Here is a 17,553-nt window from a genome sequence, read left to right as displayed (position 1 = left end):
AAGCAAGGTGAACAATTCCACCAAGATCTGAAGGTCATGGAAGGACGGTATCAGGGTAGATGGTATGTACATATGATGGCTGACTATTGTTGGAGCATCTGGCGGGATTGTCCTAACACTGAACACGCCAGGAAAAGCTATAAGCGTAAATTTTTACCTTAACCGCTTACCCGATTAATTTTCAAATGTTTTACTGTAAAAAAATGTCATGAAGTAACAAAAAAACCTTTGTATGAACAAAAGAAATTTAAATAAACAGTACATTCACATTAATATTTCATTATTTTTTCATTGTATGTAAAAACTGGATGTGACAGTAAAAAAACTGGGGGTCATTTCTGGATTCACTACCCAAAAATTAGTAAAAAACAAGTGTAAAATCTAACTCAACAAAAAATGCGCTCCCCAGTGTTTTTAGCTTTTCTTCATTATGTACAAATTTTCACAATGGACAAATGGTTGGCATTCCGGTATCTGTATGTTTGAAGTTGAAAGCATTTTAATCCTCACTGTCTATCAAAAGGTTAAGCAACAGTTTTTGTTGGTCCATGACTTTAAATAGACTCGTTTTGGGAAATGATTTTGAAAGTTTAGTTCCGAATCCGAATGTAATACTTCACTTATATTTGCGTTCTGGTCGGAGTCATCTGCTGTCTCTAGCAGACTTCAGCAGTAAGATCTGCAATTCAAGTTTCTGCCTCAACAACATGAGAGGAAATCCTTTTATAATAGATATGGTAAGTGTGACCCAGAATGGAAGCCTACAGAGTCCTTGAATCATTTAAGATATTAATAAAGGTTCCTCTTTAATGGGTGGAATGGCCTTTTCCAAGCTTGGATAATAAAATGCCCCTGTTACTGTGAACTAGATTCTTTTTGAATCTCTGAGAGTACAGTGATGTTTTAATGAATTAACAGAAGAGTAGCATATGTAACAGTATAGACAGTAACAAAAAGCTTTGCAATAGAAAGCATAGGAAACAAGTTTACTTGTTAATAAGCTCTTACATATATTGGTAGGAGCCAGATCTATACCAGTGTTTAACCCTAAATTTTTTTTTAAGCCAGGTGGGAAGAAATTGTAGGCAGGTAGCAGCCCCTGTATTGTGACCCAACTCTTCAGTAACCATCCAAAAACAGCCGGGTGGTGAGCCCAGCTAAAAGGGGCTGGGGAGAACATTATACAAAGTCTATATACTTCACTGCTATACAGTGCAGATATAGCTAATCCATTACCTGCCCGAGCCAAACCAGAACAGTCTCCCCTGCCAAACAGGGCAGATTCTACTTAACACTCTCTTGCCACCAACCTACTCAGATCCAAAGATTCTAGGAATGTCTATGATACTCTATAATTGCCTCTCAACCCAAAACCATGCCAATCATTGTATATATAATTGGTCACTTGTCTCTATCTGCACTGAGGAAGCCGAAAGGCAAAAAGTCTGTAACCTAGACAATCTTTAATATATTATATGAACTGTTTTTTCCTTTATTTGCCATTATATGAGACACATACCATTATGGAATGAGCATGGCAAGTGAACTTTGTATATATCTAACTCTTTGATCCTACCTATATATGTAAGAGCTTATCAATAAGTACATTTGTTTTTTGTACTATCTCTGTATTTTATTTAAAAACTTAAGGGTACTTAAGGGTTGGCACATGGTCATTTTCAATAGGCTTGATTTAATAAAGCTCTCCATGGCTGGAGAGGATACACTTTCATCACTTGAGCTGGAATGAATCTGGTCCAGGATTGAAAATATTCACTAACAAACAGCAAATGACTTTTAAGAAATCCATCACAGGTATATACCTACAACATGAACACTATTTATTTAATAAAAGAGTATGCGTCAACAATTAATATGCCGACATCCTTAATACCATAGACATACATCCAATTTACACTAAGGCTAAGTACACACGTAGGTTTTCTGTTGCTGGGAATTATTTTTCATGTTCATTTCCAGTGACAGATGAATGAACAAATGTTGTACACACAGTGCCCATTGTGTTCCAAGGAGAGCTGAGGGGTTAGGATGAATGAGCACCTGGCTGTGCTCGCCTCCATAGACATGTGTAGTATTTGTTCCTGATTGGTCTTTTATTAATCTGCTGTGACAAAGTGATGAACAACTGCTGTACACATGTCAGATTTTCACCTGAGACAAGCACAACTGTTCATCTCGGGTGATGATTATCTGATGTGTGTATGCAGCCCATGACAAATATGTTCAGGATCCTTGCTGATGCTACATGCAGGAGGGGATAAGTAGACTTTATATTACTGGTAACCTTGCTTAAACACTACCGATCCAAGTATCCTACATAGATACCTTCTTCAAAAATCTGATTACACGATCAACGCGTATGTAGAGATGTATATACTTTACATCAGTCTATCAGTCTGTGTGGTGGTGCAGACTGGAATTACCCTTTTCAGCTTTTAATTATTATCTTCACAATAATCTAACTTTATCTTTCCAGAATAAACAATGAATACAATACAAACAGGTATACGGCTATAGACTTGCTGGAAAGCTTACTATTATTTGATGTGATATTAAGAATATATCTGCTAATGCAGAATGACAGCATTTGGATGTTTTAAACATGCGGAAAACTTATCATTGAAATGTTTGCATAGGCTGTCTAATGTGAGTTAGAATAAAAGCATTTCCCTAAGAAATAAAGTTTTAAATCCTTTGTTCTAAGTAGATCTACTAGATTGTAAGCTCTTGGAGGCAGGGTCCTCTCCTTCTGTGTCACTGCCTGTATTTGTCTGTCATTTGCAACCCCTATTTAATGTACAGCGCTGTGTAATATGTTGGCGGTAAAAAAATCCTGAATAATAATAACAATAATAATAATAATGCCGTTTTAGATATAATGTTTCGGTAAATCTTTGCCTGTCACAGTGATTCCATCTAGTGGTCATTTATTAGTACTACATTCTCCAAGTAAACATCCACCTACAAGACATTTTAATGTTTCTCAACCATGGTTCTGTGGAGCCCTAGGGTTCCTCCAGAGGTTGCTAACATTCCTTGAGCAATATGTTCTTCTCAGGTCTAATTTTAATGTCTAAGGTCAGGTTTAAGTGACACCAATTATCCTTTTGGCTATCTGTAAGGGGTGACATTTTTTCCAATGGTCAGCAATGTAAGAGGCATTCTGACCACCACACTAATGGACTGTAAGCTGTGAATATGGAAATTATAGAAAGGGGTTTCCTTAAGATTTAAAAGGTATTTGAAGGATTTCCCCATATTAAAAGGTGGAGAAGGAATGATTTAATGGTTCACACAAAGAAGAAAAGTACATTTGTTTTCGGTTAATTTAAAAAGTTTGCAAGGTTTTAAAATAGATGAAATATATTGCTTCTAAAATATTAGATTTTTATAAAAATATTCATTCAGTATAGATTGCACTCAAATTTTGTGAAAACATGCTGAGGGTTTTTGTCTTATTTTTGCACATTTGGACTTCTGGGATGTAGAAAAGAATGGGAAACCTGTTTTTAGTGAATTCATTGTCAAACTGCATACTCCCCATTTCAGGTAACCATATTAGAGCTGATGACCAATTTTGTTACTTATAATTTAAAATGCATAAAAAAAGAACTAATATTTAAAACGAAATGCTGAAAACAGCTTATGATTAGTATCAAATCTTGAGGGATTTTTTAAAATATTTGTGTTAACTTAATTTAATTTGATGGTAATAAAGTTAATCCTCTAGCAAGCCTATTTTTTGCTAGCACCGATGTAATCCTGAACCCTGTTTGAATTACTAGTTGTAAATATTTAACTTAGCATTGACTATGCCTGTCGGACTCCACTTATCCCTCTTGCATCTGCATCTGCTTTGGCTCAGAATAACTCTTAATAACTGTAAATAATTAGACAAGGACACTGAAAGCTGAAAAGAAGAGCAAGCATTGGCACATACAGAAAGTAAATAGATTTGGGGGTCTGTCTGGGGATCACAATGTTTAAAAACCAGAGACTTACAGACTTAAAGTCTCGGATGAGGGCTCATGGGAATTTTTGTTCCTGAAGGTGCACTACGTACATGAGGATTCCCTACCTACATCAGCCACTTGAACCACAAGCAGTGACTGATGACATCACTGGCCATATAAATCTGCGGTCGCCAATTGCTGGTCCGCCGAAAAATTTGAACATTATTTGCAATTTTTATGTTTTATTATTGATAAGACAAAAATAATATTCTAATAAATTCTTATATTCTGAATGACAATTTTGGCCTTTATAAAGCACTAAATTCAAAAAGAGAGGAGGAGAAGCGTGACGTCAGTGTAGTGTTAAGTTGTATGAGGCAACCGTTGCCGAGCCGTACGCTTCAGTATTGTTTCCACCATTACAACAGTCACCCCGCTCCGCCAATACCGATTCTCATCCGATTGTTTTATTTTATTTCTCAGATGATCTTTTAGGTAAGTATGACCTTAACTGTGTATTTTCTCAAACTGTTATATTTATTGGCATCAAATAGTTTGATAACTATCATTTCTTGTTTGGTCTTAGATTAGAATGAAAAAAACCCATAATGAGAGAGAAAAAGCAAACTAATATTTTGCATTTCTTTAGTAATACCAAAGATAATACAACTAATGATAATAGTAACAATAGTAATACTTCACTTAAGAGTGAGCTGATCAATGAATCAGAGACTGCACAGACCTTGTCAGGCACCATTAGGAAGATCATTATTTTACAAATGTATTTATCTTTTTTTAATAAAAAATTCATATTAATGATCTGCGGGATTTAAAATGATGAATTTAGTGGTCTGTGAGGTCTGAAAGGTTGGCAACCGCTGATCCTTAAATAATTAGTAAGCAAGGCATATGCCTATAGTAATAAAAGAAGGGATGGGTGGAGAACTAATAAAGATCATGGATGGAAATAGGCTTTGATTTAGGTGGCTGCTAATTTCCGATAATCTTGGTGCAGACAAAAGCTGGGGGGACTTTACCTGCATTGAGCAAGCCTAGCATGCAAAGTATGCCTGCTCCCAATGCACTGATAGTCATTAGTAGTAGTTTGGGTTCCTATGTGGATCCAAGTTAGATACAATGCTTTATAGAGATGCCTTTTCAGAGCACTGTGGCTTCACATGCCTTTTTGTAATGTTTAGGTCCTTTATATCCAAAATGTCCCCATGGGATTATATCTTCATACCTTTAACAACTTATTGATAGCCAGAAAATCTGCAGACTGTTTCAGCACCGTGATCATTGTCGTAGCCAGAATTTCATGCAGTGCTTTACTCTGAGAACTTGCCTTGCCGGTCCTAAAGACGTACTGCAAAATCAAATGCAACAATGTATAAAACATTATAAGTTCAATGCACAATCTAGATGACTGGGGAATGTTAACTCCGTTTATTAATTTATCTTATGAAGATTTTCTCCTTTACAAACAGAAATTGTTCAGTTGGGGAAATGTTATTGTGTTTATTTACTTAATGAAAACCTTAATTTATCAAAATATCATAAGAAGCAACCCAAACAGCATCTTTCCGGAAGGCCCCCAACAGACAAACACACAGTAAACCGAGCCTCATGTTATTGGTATTTTAGGGGGCAACATCCTCTCTGATAATTTTTCAAAATAGACTTTTACATTTGTGTAATGCAAACCTAAAAATAATGGACCTATGTAATTGTTTTACCTTTATAAAAGACCGGAGGTAGTGATCCAAACCTTCTTCATGGCATTTTGACACAATATGGAGAAGAACCCTGGTACAAAATAAAATATATGAATTAAAATTGCCTATGCTATTTATATATTTTGCATGTGTATATGTAGTAGGTATGGTAGTAAGTTGCCTTTATTCAATTATTTTTTGTGATTACACTTCCTAGGAGCCTGCTCTACAATGAGTCCACCATATAATATTTTCAGAGGTAGCATAATGGCTCAATGAGGTACTAATAGAAGAAATCTATAGATTATAGTTATATTAAAGGACTTACAGAGTACAATTTAAGGCAACCTCATCTTCATGGGAAAGTGTTGTCAAAACTTGAAAGAGCTCCATAAGTATAACAGGCAGGAACTGGACCATCATGTGGACTTCCATGGCATGTAGACACTGTGTAAAAAAAGAATCGATATGTTCAGAGACTTCATAGGTCTAAGGATATATTGTCAGTGCTCAACCCAGAGCTGGGTGGGAAGAAACTATAGGTGGGTGTCATCCCCTGTATTGTGACCCAACTCTTAACCATTCAAAAACAGTCGAGTGGTTACTAAAAAATGCCGGGTGGTGCGCCCAGGTAAAAGGGTCTGGGGAGAACACTGGTTTTGTGATATACTACACATTTTTGGCTGATGGGAAAATAGCACTTCTATGATTTTTGCCTACTAGATTCAGCTTTGGAGCTAGTAACAAGAATCACAGGTATAAGGTTTACACTGGGAGCTTAGATTTATACACAGCGAAAGCCAGAATAGTAGGTTTGTGGAAGCTGTAAAAATACAGAGTATAGTCTTGGGGGTATAAAGGGATATGGCTAGTAAAATGGCAGTCTTGAAGAAAAATCTTTAGCTGACTCTACGGGCCAGATCTCGATCCTCTATTCAATGCTATCGACTTCCTATATGATAGCCTGGGAAAGGGACTTGGACAAATCCTGGGATTTAGAGGAGTGAACCGAGACTGCTCACAATATTTTCAAGGTTTCCCTCAATGCAAATCTGATTTAGATGAACTACAAGTTTATGTTCCGCTGGTATCTTGTCCCTACCAAAATAGCCAAGTGTTTCCCTGGTTTTTCTTCCCTTTGTTTTAGGGGCTGTTGAGAAATAGATGACATCTATTAAAATAAAGCACATCTGGTGGTCCTGCCCGGTGGCACAACATCTCTGGACAAAGGTGTTTTATCTCCTCTCTACACTTCTCTTCCCCTTAGTTTGGAGTGTGCCCTTTTGAGTAAAATTGAGATGCCATTACCCAAATATATGAAAAAATTGCTATTATATGTTTTTGGCGGCCCAAACTACCTTGGCTAGAGCATGGAAATATTCAATACTGATGGCTCCTTTATTGATTAAACTAAACTGCATAATGGTAAATTATCAACTCACATGTATAGTCAAAGATACCCCACACACTTTTGGGCTTACCTGGGATCCAATTTTTGCCCACTGTTCTTCATGTGAACCTCTGTCCTGATGTGGACACCTCCTCCTTACCCCCCCCCCCCAATCCTACTCCCCGTGATGTTCTTTCCCCGATTTGCAGAAATATTTAAATGTCAAAAAGGTCAAGTACTACTACAGAGACTGATTTATCCTTTTAATCTGTGCTCACGTGATGTTATAACAAAAGCCGATTTCTGTATACTTGTTATATTTTTCAAGTTTGTATACTTTGTGTTTGTACCCTTTATTGTTTGATTGTAATTAATTGTTTAATTGTTGTGAGTAAAATTCAAATTTTCCTCTTTTTCTGAATAAAAATGTATTGAAATAAAAGACTTGTAGTTACATCATTACCTATCTCCTCCCCACTCACCTTTTTGGGGGACATAAGTAGGAAAGAAGTTCTTGTCCTTTGCAAAAACCAACTTGCCGCAACAATATTATTTTATTATTGATATTAACTAGTATTTATAAAGCGCCAACGTATTACGTAGCGGAATACAAAGTCCATAGTCATGTCACTAGCTGTCTCCCAAAAGGGCTCACATTCTTATGTCCCTACCATAGTCATATGTCAACAGTACAGTCTAAGGTGAATTTTGGGGGAAGCCAATTAGCCTAACTGCATGTTTTTGGGATGTGGGAGGAAACCAGAGTACCCAGATGAAACCTACACCAACACGGGGAGAACCTGCAAACTACATGCACATAGTGTCCTGGTCAAGATTTGAACCTGGGACCTAGCGCTGCAAAGGCAAGAGTGCGTGTTCGTGTACTGTTTGTTTGGGGAGCCTATTGTGGATTAAATAGAGGAAACCATATCACCTACAGGGGTATAAGTACTGGGGTACACTAGTAACCCACCCATGCTCCCAAAGACTAAGAGTTCTTCAAATAAAACCACCCATATATTGACCAAATATGTCATCATTTGGGATTGTGAGTGCTGTGCATCTTGCCAGATCATAGTTTTAGACAATTCCTCTTGAACTGAACCTCATCCTTATCTTATCACATTAAGAAGGCAGCCAAGAATAGGAGCCTGGCTACAGCAACAGTGATCCCTGATGAAGAGGAACTGATGAACCCCTGAAACGCATAGTCTACTGCTGTGACTTTCTACTGTGGCAAGCAAAGTTCTACTAGTCTTGTTGAATTGTTCTTGTTGAATTTCTCTGAGGTTCTCATCTTTAGAACCTTCCCAAACTACCTATCATTAATAGTAGGAATATTCTTATCATCAGAATCATGTGTAATTAACTGCACTCTGTAATATTGGAAATACAGAAGCAATATATCAATCATTTAATCTGATCAATTTTTGATAACAAAATTGCACTTAAAAATATCAAATGTCAATGTTTCAATGTTGTTTATGTATCTTCCAGATTCTTTTATTGACAATGGAAAGATCTTTTGCAGACTGCTGGTTCAACCCTTGAAATTGCCTACAGTAATAGTAGCATGGAAGCATTTATTGATAATGTCTGGAGGAGATATTAGTGTCTGGCAGGAGACTTAGCCAAATCATTATATTCAGTGATAGCTGCAATTGTATACAATATGGCTTACAGGAAACTATGGAAAACAATTGGTATACTATATTTATAGTTCTTAGTGTATTAGTGAACCATTAACATGTACAATACCTTTAAATGCTTTACAAGGTCACCCGGAGCTTCCTTTGAACCAGGCAGAATCTTCTGGCAGCACTCGAAGAACTTGTATAGATGTAAATCCTACAATTAGATAAAGTATCTGGTTGAATATGGATAAACATACTGAGATGCTAACTTGGTATTATAGCTAACAATTGCTGCAGATTTTTGTACATCAGTCTCACTGTTTTTAATTTAGACAAAACACTTCTTTTTAGCAATGTATCAGTTTGCAGTGTATGTAATTACTGTATTTAATAAAGCAAATATTAAATGTGTAAATGATAATATATAGCAAAATTATGATTAATAATATTAAACAGGATTTATATAACGCCAATATATTACGCAGTACTGTACATTAGGGGATGCAAATGACAGATGAATACAGACAGTGACACAGGAGGATAGGACCCTGCCCCAAAAAGCTTACAATCTAGGAGGCAATATGCTTCAACATGGTCTGATATCATGTTAACAGCCCCTCAATTTTTTTGCAATACTCTTTTATTTTATTTCTCTTATTTTTTGCTTTTAATCTGGCTATGTTGCAGCATTCCTTGGAGTCCTGCCTTAGCCACCCTTGCTGTGGGCAGAGAGATCAGTATTTACTGTATTAGCACATCCTTATTTTGGAACAGCATAACAATACATGTGGTTTCAAGGTAAGCATTCATGTGACCCTTCCATTCTTTGCAAAGTTTATGCTTCCTGACCAGTTCTGGAAAGGTGTGCCGACTTAAACCAAAGTCAGTTATAAAGTGTTTTTGCATGTGTTTGGTTACAAAATTTTATGGGTATATTTATAAATGATTCCCTTGTCGATATGACCTACATTTGGCAGTATATTTGCTTGAAGGTGCTGCATTTACTATTGTGATTTCTGTGATCTTTTGAAAGCCACTAGGGGGCAGAATGAATCTTCATTTTAATATGCATTGAAGCAAGCAAAATGTTGGGATTTGAAAGGCTGTGCAAAAAAATACAGACGAATTGATGGGCGAAATTTTTTTTAAATAAGTCCTGTAATGTGCAATTTGCATTGCAGGTATGAATAGTACAAAAAAAGATGGTGTAATACTACTTTAAAGCAGAACTTCAGTTAAGACTAACAAGATAAAAATGATAAAAATTGTGAATTTGCCTAGAATTCAGGTTTAAAGAAAGTTAGTGTTTCCTTGTGATTGCTGCTGCTCGAGGGCAGGCACTTGCAAATATTATTTGTAAACCTTATCAGTGGGGACACCTTCAATCCCTGGTGAATAGCAGGGAATGGAGCCATTGACGTTCTTTGACTTATACTCTTTTCACCCGTTTTTTTTTCCTGATCACTAAGAAATCTAATATTGCTAGCTGAGGTGTAGTCACTGTCCATTGGGACAGAATAGAAGACAGGAGCTAGAGAAGTCAACAGCCTAATTATATATATAAAAAATCTTCCATGGCTCACGGAAGGATGATATGGAACTTGACACATGTTACGAAGGAACTTTTTGATGGCTCTTTTTGTACAGCACATTTATTCTGATCACAATATTGGAAAATAAGTTTCTGTTTCAGGGCTATAGGTAAATTTTGTTTCCATATCCCCTAATAATATGGGAAGGGTTCAGACATGTAGAAGTCTTCCAAATTAAGACCACAGGTAGTCCCCGGGTTACATACCAGATGTTCTTAAATTGAATTTGTATGCAAGTTGAAAACGGCACATTATTTTAATAAATACAATTAGGACAGATGTTTGTCTCAACATATTATTAGGCAGCATGGTGTCAGTTACTGTATAAAATCCTCACTGTGAGTTAATCACAAACAAAGCAAAAAAAACAAAAAATCTTTATGGAGCCTAGACATTCAATAACTTTTGGAGCAAGCTGTGCTTTGATATGCAAAAAGAAGTAACTGCAGAGTTTGTCTTGGTCATTAACCTCCCTGGCGGTAAATTCTGTCCGTAATTTTATGCCAAAAGCGGTACATTGTTTTGCATGGAAATTTTTTTTTCCATTCTAGGCTTATAATTCTTATGCCAAACTCACCGAAATATGTCCAATATTTATTAAATTTAATAATAAACTTTAAAAAAAAACAAAAATCTGTTAAAACAATGTTGCATAAAAATATTGAAACCTGTAATATAGTTGTACAGTAGCATATACAATAAATATATATATATATAATGATTACTTTGTATTGGATTCGATACAGTTATTTTAATTTCCGTCAGCGCTCCCTCGCATGCACCAACGTCACCGGGAGTGCACGTCGGTGCACTTGCTGGGGGAAAATCGGAGGCGGAAGAGGTCACAGCTCGAGGATGGCATCTGATGGGCAGGACACTGGAGAATGCCGATGGGACCAGGTAAGTATTTTTTGTTTTTAGCTACCCCGAGTGGGGTTACTGCTTTCAGCATGTTTTTTTTACCCCGAGCCACACTCGAGTAGCTAAAAACAAAAAATAAAGACTTACCTGGTCCCATCGGCATCCTCCAGTGCCCTGCCCATCAGATACCATCCTTGAGCTGTGACCTCTTCCGCCTCCTATTTTACCGCTCAGGGGGTTAAAGAGTTAAAAGATGTTACAGATCAGCTCTTAAGATCACCCACAACCTCAGCTGTGTTTAGCAAAAGATTTCTTCTGCAAGTCATGCAAACCGATCCCCTTCAAGCCTCTGTCCTGCACAATATCGAGCAGGGAAGCCCAGTACGTATCTAAAAGTTGTCTGTATGTCGGACGGATGTCCTTAACTCAGGGACTACTTGTATTTAGTCTTCCCTTTTCTTTCTATGGCATACAATACTTTACATGAAATGTGTAATCAGAGATCATATCATATTGGGAAACATTCTTTTCTCAGGCATACATTTATAAAGCTAGTACACTTACCTGGGTATAGACTGTGGACTCCAAATGGCTTCTGATTTTAAAGAGTGGTTTGGCTCCATCCACCCACTTGATATCACTACTACTCTGTAATGAAGCAAGGGAAGAAAGGGAAAGGACACAATTTGTTACCCAAAGTTACATTTTCAACTTTTATAAATGTTTAATAGTAGAGATACTACCTAAGATAACAAAATATCTGTCATTATTCATGGTCCAAAAAAAAGAAAACTTTCTCAGTGTGGAAATATGAAACTAATTTCACTTTGATACCAAGGTCTGGCCTTAACTGACTTTCCATTGTGCAATGAGATCACCTTTGGGTAGGTAAATACATCTGACAAGCTTAGTTAATAATGTAAACCCAGAGTAACAAAATGAATCTACCTTCAGCTAGGCTCACAGAGGTTCTTTGAATAACCACTTGAAATATTTGCTCTTTTATCTGTAAACAAATTTACTTCAACATTCAGTTTTATTTCCTCTTTAAAAATTCCATGTGGCACACTAAAATGTCTTAAATAATTCTGACCATATACAAATCATTTTTATGCAATCGACTGCTTCATCCAATCACCGTATTGGTGTTTTTCTGATACAACAATGCACATGCAAACACTTTCATATGAAAAAATATGGGGAAGACGTATACAAAAGTGATCATATCAGAATTGAGTAGTAAATAAAGGAAGGAAGATGAAAGACTGGGTTTTCCCTAGAAATTTAATGTGTATGAAATGTCCAAATATGCATGCAATTGTGATGAATTACAAAGTGATATACAAACATTGATTGGTCACTCATATACAGAATGTGGGACGTAGGACCACTTTCTATACAAAGAAATCCCTGTTCGTAGAGGGGTACGTGTATAATGTCTTTTATCTCGACGCGTTTGCCAACTGGCTTCCTCAGGGGTATGTAGAGAGTGTTAATATATGAGCAAAGAGAAAGAGCATGGTTGTTGGGGAAACTCCAGAATGGATTCAAGGACTTTTCCAGTGCCATAAACTATATCTGGGCAAAGAGGAAAACCTTCTTACTTAGTCCACAATACACTTGGATACATTATGCAAGAACTGTAAGTGGTTCCCTGTGCCATAGTATAGTTATGAGGAGTTTCCAGGTAAGTTTGGGATAGTACAGCCAGATATCAGAATTGATCAGCTTCAAAATGATTGAAATACTCTCATCAATGGATCATTTTCATTTGATCCTGCTAAATATTGCAAAGTTACTGAAAAAGTAGTGGAAACAATTCATAACCCTTAGCTTGAGAATATTTCAACAATAGTTGTATTATTGGATCAGATAGATATGTAACACCAAAAGAGGCTTCTTTAGGTATGGTAATGCCATGCACATTATCTAAAGATGGCTGGCATGATTTTAGTGTGGCTTCTCCTACTATCCAACTGCAGAAGATTAGTAAAGGATATACCTTCTTTGTGTCTGGATCCGTCTGATTGAGATATCCCGGGGGAAGACTTGCAGCGACTGGTAGCTGCTGGTCTGCTGTGATAATTCTACCCTCCTTCAGCAGGCGGACCCAGCTATACCCAACTGTAAATGAGAAACGATATAGAAATACAAAATACCTGATAATAATACAGATGTTTTATGGATATGTCAGATTGTACTGTTTGATCTTAACAGTATTGTATTCTTGCATCTTTTCACATGGGAATATATGTAAAAATTAGTAAAATTAGCTTTTGATTTGTTTTTGATTGACCAAATGTATAGGTAGTAGGTATAATATTATGTATTGTGATGTAGTTAGCATTATGTGTCATTTTTATGCCAGTTGTGTTGTTTTAACAGACCATCTTAAGAAATGCTTACCGGGTGTTTCAGCGCTGTCATGTTTCTTATTGCTTCCCTTTGAGTTGATGTCACAGCTGACATGGTAAAAGGTGAACAACAGGTGGTGCTTCTGGTGTATATGAAGAGGAAGCTCAATTTTTACCTGAAAAAAAGTACTTATTGTTAAAAATTCATAAATGATTTTTAAAACATACAGCAGCATATTTATACGAACAACGAATGTAACATACAACAAACATTTACTACAAGTGTATTGTCCTGGTGCACGTGATATCTTTTAGTGCAGGTTCAGATCTGCTTCGGGATCAATCGATTCCGTGCAATCACTCACACCGTAGAGCTGGTTCTTAAAGAACCTGCTTCAGCACATTTAAAGCAGGCTGCCCCATTCATTCTCTGTGGAGCTGCCACTGCGATAAGCTACATGTAGCATTTCCCGAGAGAAAGCACGTCCCTGGCATAAGTGGTAAACACACAAGAAAGCTACGTCAACAGTCTTAGAGTGATTAATTCACATGCAGTTAATGTAGTTAATGTTTGAAATGTACCATTTAAAATTCCTACACTGTTCATTTGAAATCTGAAACAAAAGTCAATAAATAAAATTAATAGACGAGGTGCAGTATTCACCCCAGAATTTATTTTTAGGTGAGTGGGAAGAAGTTGTAGGCTGGTGGCGGATCTGTATTGAGACCCAACTTTTCAGTAACCACCCAAAAACAGCCAGGTGTTTACTGAAAAGTGGCGGGTGGTGTGCCCAGCTAAAAGGGGCTGGAGACAACACGGCTCATGCTAAAGCTACAGACACACGTCCAATAGTACTTGCCCGACGACGAGAATCTGGCGTGTGTACAGCACTCGTCGTTCATCTTCCGAACGACCGTCCTGACGGATCCACGGATGATGGACAATGAATGATCCTGATGCGAGTGAAGAAGGGGGAGAGCGCAGCGGGGTGCCTCTCTGTCGTTCTCCCCCTCCCCTCTCCATAGAGCAGAACGGAGGTGTATGTACAGCGCTCATCCTTCCATTGTGCAGTCCTTAGTCGTTGGAAAGGATCATAAAAGAATCTTTCCAATGACAATAAATGCAGGTGTGTATGCGGCTTACCACCCAAAGATAAAATATGGGTATATACTTAGGAGTGGTTGGAAAGGGGGGCTTTGCACTATGCCTTTAAAAAGAGGTTGGCTCCTGAAACAATAAGTTTCAAGGACTTTATTTTCCCTGCTTGGGTAAACTCTTTTGTTGGGGTGATACTGCTCATCTTTATACAGGGCGCTATATGATTTGTCAGTAACTACACTGTGTGTCTTCTGTGTAATGTACCCTTGTAATTGTTCCTATTTTATTTTTATAATATGACCTATTGTTTAACCTATTAATGCTTTATATAAAAAAAATTAAATCTTAGCCTTTGTCGGTGTGTATACTGCTAAGTAAATACCTATGATAAAAGTACAATTCAATTCTTTAAATTTTATACAATTTATACTGTATGTACATCAAGAACAAGCAACGATGCCAAGTTTTCAAGACTTTTTAAAAACATTTTAAACAACCCACACTGAGAAATGTAATTGTATAATGAACACTGTTTATTCTAGCAAAAGAGAACAGAATCTTATAAGGTACTATTTAGAAAAGTCTACATCCCAAGCCTTCATTATATCTAAACCCAACCTGCAGACTGAGACTCTGCATGCCACTTACAAGCATGTCTTCCCTCCCACAAACAAGTTGAATAAAGAATAGAGTGTTTCCTCACCTCATCATAGAACTCTGGGTTTTGATTGTGATGAAGAACAATTGCGTATGCCCTTGATGTGAATGCTGGCCCACCGGGTTTTCCATAAATGCACTGCAGCCAGAACAGGACAAGGTTACATATTGTAATGGACACTCCTAAAGACTTTTTGCTGAAGTCAAAGTCTTATATTTAATATGCTAAAACCACAGAAATTACTTTTGGAGGCACATACAGTTCTTTGCTCTCTTCGATAATGTTTCGGGTACACTTATACCAAAGAAGCCATCTTGCTTTGATGTATTTGGCACTGTACTTTGAATATGCTTTGAACATTTGCTGTATCATATTCTTCTCAAGAGATGAAATGATAACAGTACATTCATTACATTTATCCTTTAAACATTGCCCCACTGCCCACAGCGTCATACACACAGCTATATATACATTCCATGGAATATGATTCCATTCAAACTGAATGGATTACTTATGTAGGTACTCATGTTTTTGAGTATGTAGGTATTTACACTTTACATGTGTTTTGGAAAATCAAAAACAAATGCATAGTGATTTAACTACCAGTATGGCCAATACGTTTTTGGCAGGAGCTTGGCAAAAAGGAAACCTAAGATATCTGGCATGTGTTACACACTTGTAGTTTTACTGTGGCCAATTTCTGAACTAGTCCAGGACATGATAAGAACCATTGTATAAAAAGCTTAGCTGTTTTGATGACAACACTGTTCTAAGTCTTTAAAACATATTGGTGGCTGGGTTTGTGCACAATCACATCTGCACAATGGTGTTTCTTCACATGCATACATCTATTGCCATTTCATCTTAAATGTCAAAAATCTCTGCAAACAATACCTTATTTTTTAGATAAAAGTGTCAAATTAGAAGTAAATCTACCACTGACTGAGCACCTATGCCATAAAATACCAAAGGTGTAGTTTTGTTATAGAATTAATAAAAGTCACCTTCAGTGCTTGTGCATCAGGCTCATCTGAGTCTCGAAATTCAATCATGACTGCGATATTCCTAGCCTGAAAAGGAACAAAATAAGCATAAAATTATTTTAAAAATAAATTAGTACGAAACATTCATTAAAATAATGAACATTACATAGTATTTTATTACCTTGGCAAATGACTTTTGGTTATCGTACTTTAGGAGCAGGGGGTAAACATAGAAATGATTTCGGTAGGTAGTGAATGGGTAGCAGTATTTTGTTATTTCCGGCACAAATTCCTCTACCTCCACAGCAATTCTTTGATTCTCTTTCTGGAACGGTCTGACCGGAATATAGGAAGATGTGACGCAGTCTAACAGGGAGACATAATGATACAATCAGTTCATATATATAAAGTTTAGTCTGGCCAAACACAAAGTCAGATCTCTTACGACCTGTTATGACCGGGGGTGCTTGTGTTTACTTCAAATTAGTTTTGCATTTCCATACTAGTCTAGGGGTATAGAAATCCTGCTTCAAGAAGGTCAAATGAAGGTTGAGAAAGAAGGCAACTATGGGTCAAATGCAATGGTCAATTCATTCTGAATGTCATAAGCATCTCAGACAGTTTTCAAGTTAATGCACACACAGACCTGAAGCCTGGCAGCATGGGCCCTTTACTGTATTATTGATAATTATGTGCAGTAAAAAGTTTTTTGATTTACAGAAAACATTAGGTAATATTAAAAAGAACTGATGTATAGCGTAAAAAAAAATGCCAGCTGGTTGTTTATTGCAGAAAGGACAAGTGATGCCTCCTCTGCAATATAACATACTGCAACTCCTTGCCTGTTCCCTGACTTTTCTGTAATGTACACTGCGCTCCATTCCAGCTTGGCCAATGAAGATGGCCTAAGACCCAAACCCTGAAGACAACCAAGCGAAAATGCTGGTGCCCAAGACAGATTAAGGAAAGGTGCCTAAAAAGTGTAAACAGGCTGTTAAGTTTATTTTATTGCAGAAGGGAGAAACAACCCGTCTGCTCACATTTTTTTGTATTCTTTCCTGTATTTCCAATTTTAATCTCTGGCATAGTTATACCTGTGTTAAGGAGCATGTCCAAAGAAAAGCATATCTAAATTTGATCTTATATGGGAACTCTGGCAAACGTACAATGGGTCCTAAATAGTTTTAGTTTTTTATTACCAGATTTTCTAGATATGTAAGTCTCCCCATTTCCCTTTTTTTATTTCCCCTTCAATGTCCTTTCTGTTTTTTGATGTTTTTTTTTTTTCATTTT

The 17,553-nt window shown here is 36.9% G+C and overlaps 1 protein-coding gene across 1 annotated transcript in view; it reads right to left on the bottom strand.

The window, feature by feature from the left end:
- DOCK11 (dedicator of cytokinesis 11) overlaps positions 1-17,553 on the bottom strand; it is a 149,761-nt gene that overhangs the window by 86,710 nt on the left and 45,498 nt on the right. The window contains exons 17-26 of the mRNA XM_072431514.1: positions 16,442-16,626; positions 16,282-16,347; positions 15,323-15,415; positions 13,573-13,696; positions 13,169-13,290; positions 11,731-11,814; positions 8,838-8,927; positions 6,018-6,136; positions 5,711-5,780; positions 5,218-5,340 (exon numbers count right to left, since the gene is read on the bottom strand). Of these exons, the coding sequence (XP_072287615.1) occupies positions 5,218-5,340; positions 5,711-5,780; positions 6,018-6,136; positions 8,838-8,927; positions 11,731-11,814; positions 13,169-13,290; positions 13,573-13,696; positions 15,323-15,415; positions 16,282-16,347; positions 16,442-16,626 (1,076 nt within the window). The remainder of the gene's footprint in view (positions 1-5,217; positions 5,341-5,710; positions 5,781-6,017; positions 6,137-8,837; positions 8,928-11,730; positions 11,815-13,168; positions 13,291-13,572; positions 13,697-15,322; positions 15,416-16,281; positions 16,348-16,441; positions 16,627-17,553) is intronic.

This window comes from Pyxicephalus adspersus, chromosome Z (assembly GCF_032062135.1).
Source record: "Pyxicephalus adspersus chromosome Z, UCB_Pads_2.0, whole genome shotgun sequence".
NCBI lineage: Eukaryota > Metazoa > Chordata > Amphibia > Anura > Pyxicephalidae > Pyxicephalus > Pyxicephalus adspersus.
The sequence above is the reverse complement of the archived record's forward strand: the minus strand, read 5'-3'. Positions and strand labels throughout refer to the sequence as shown.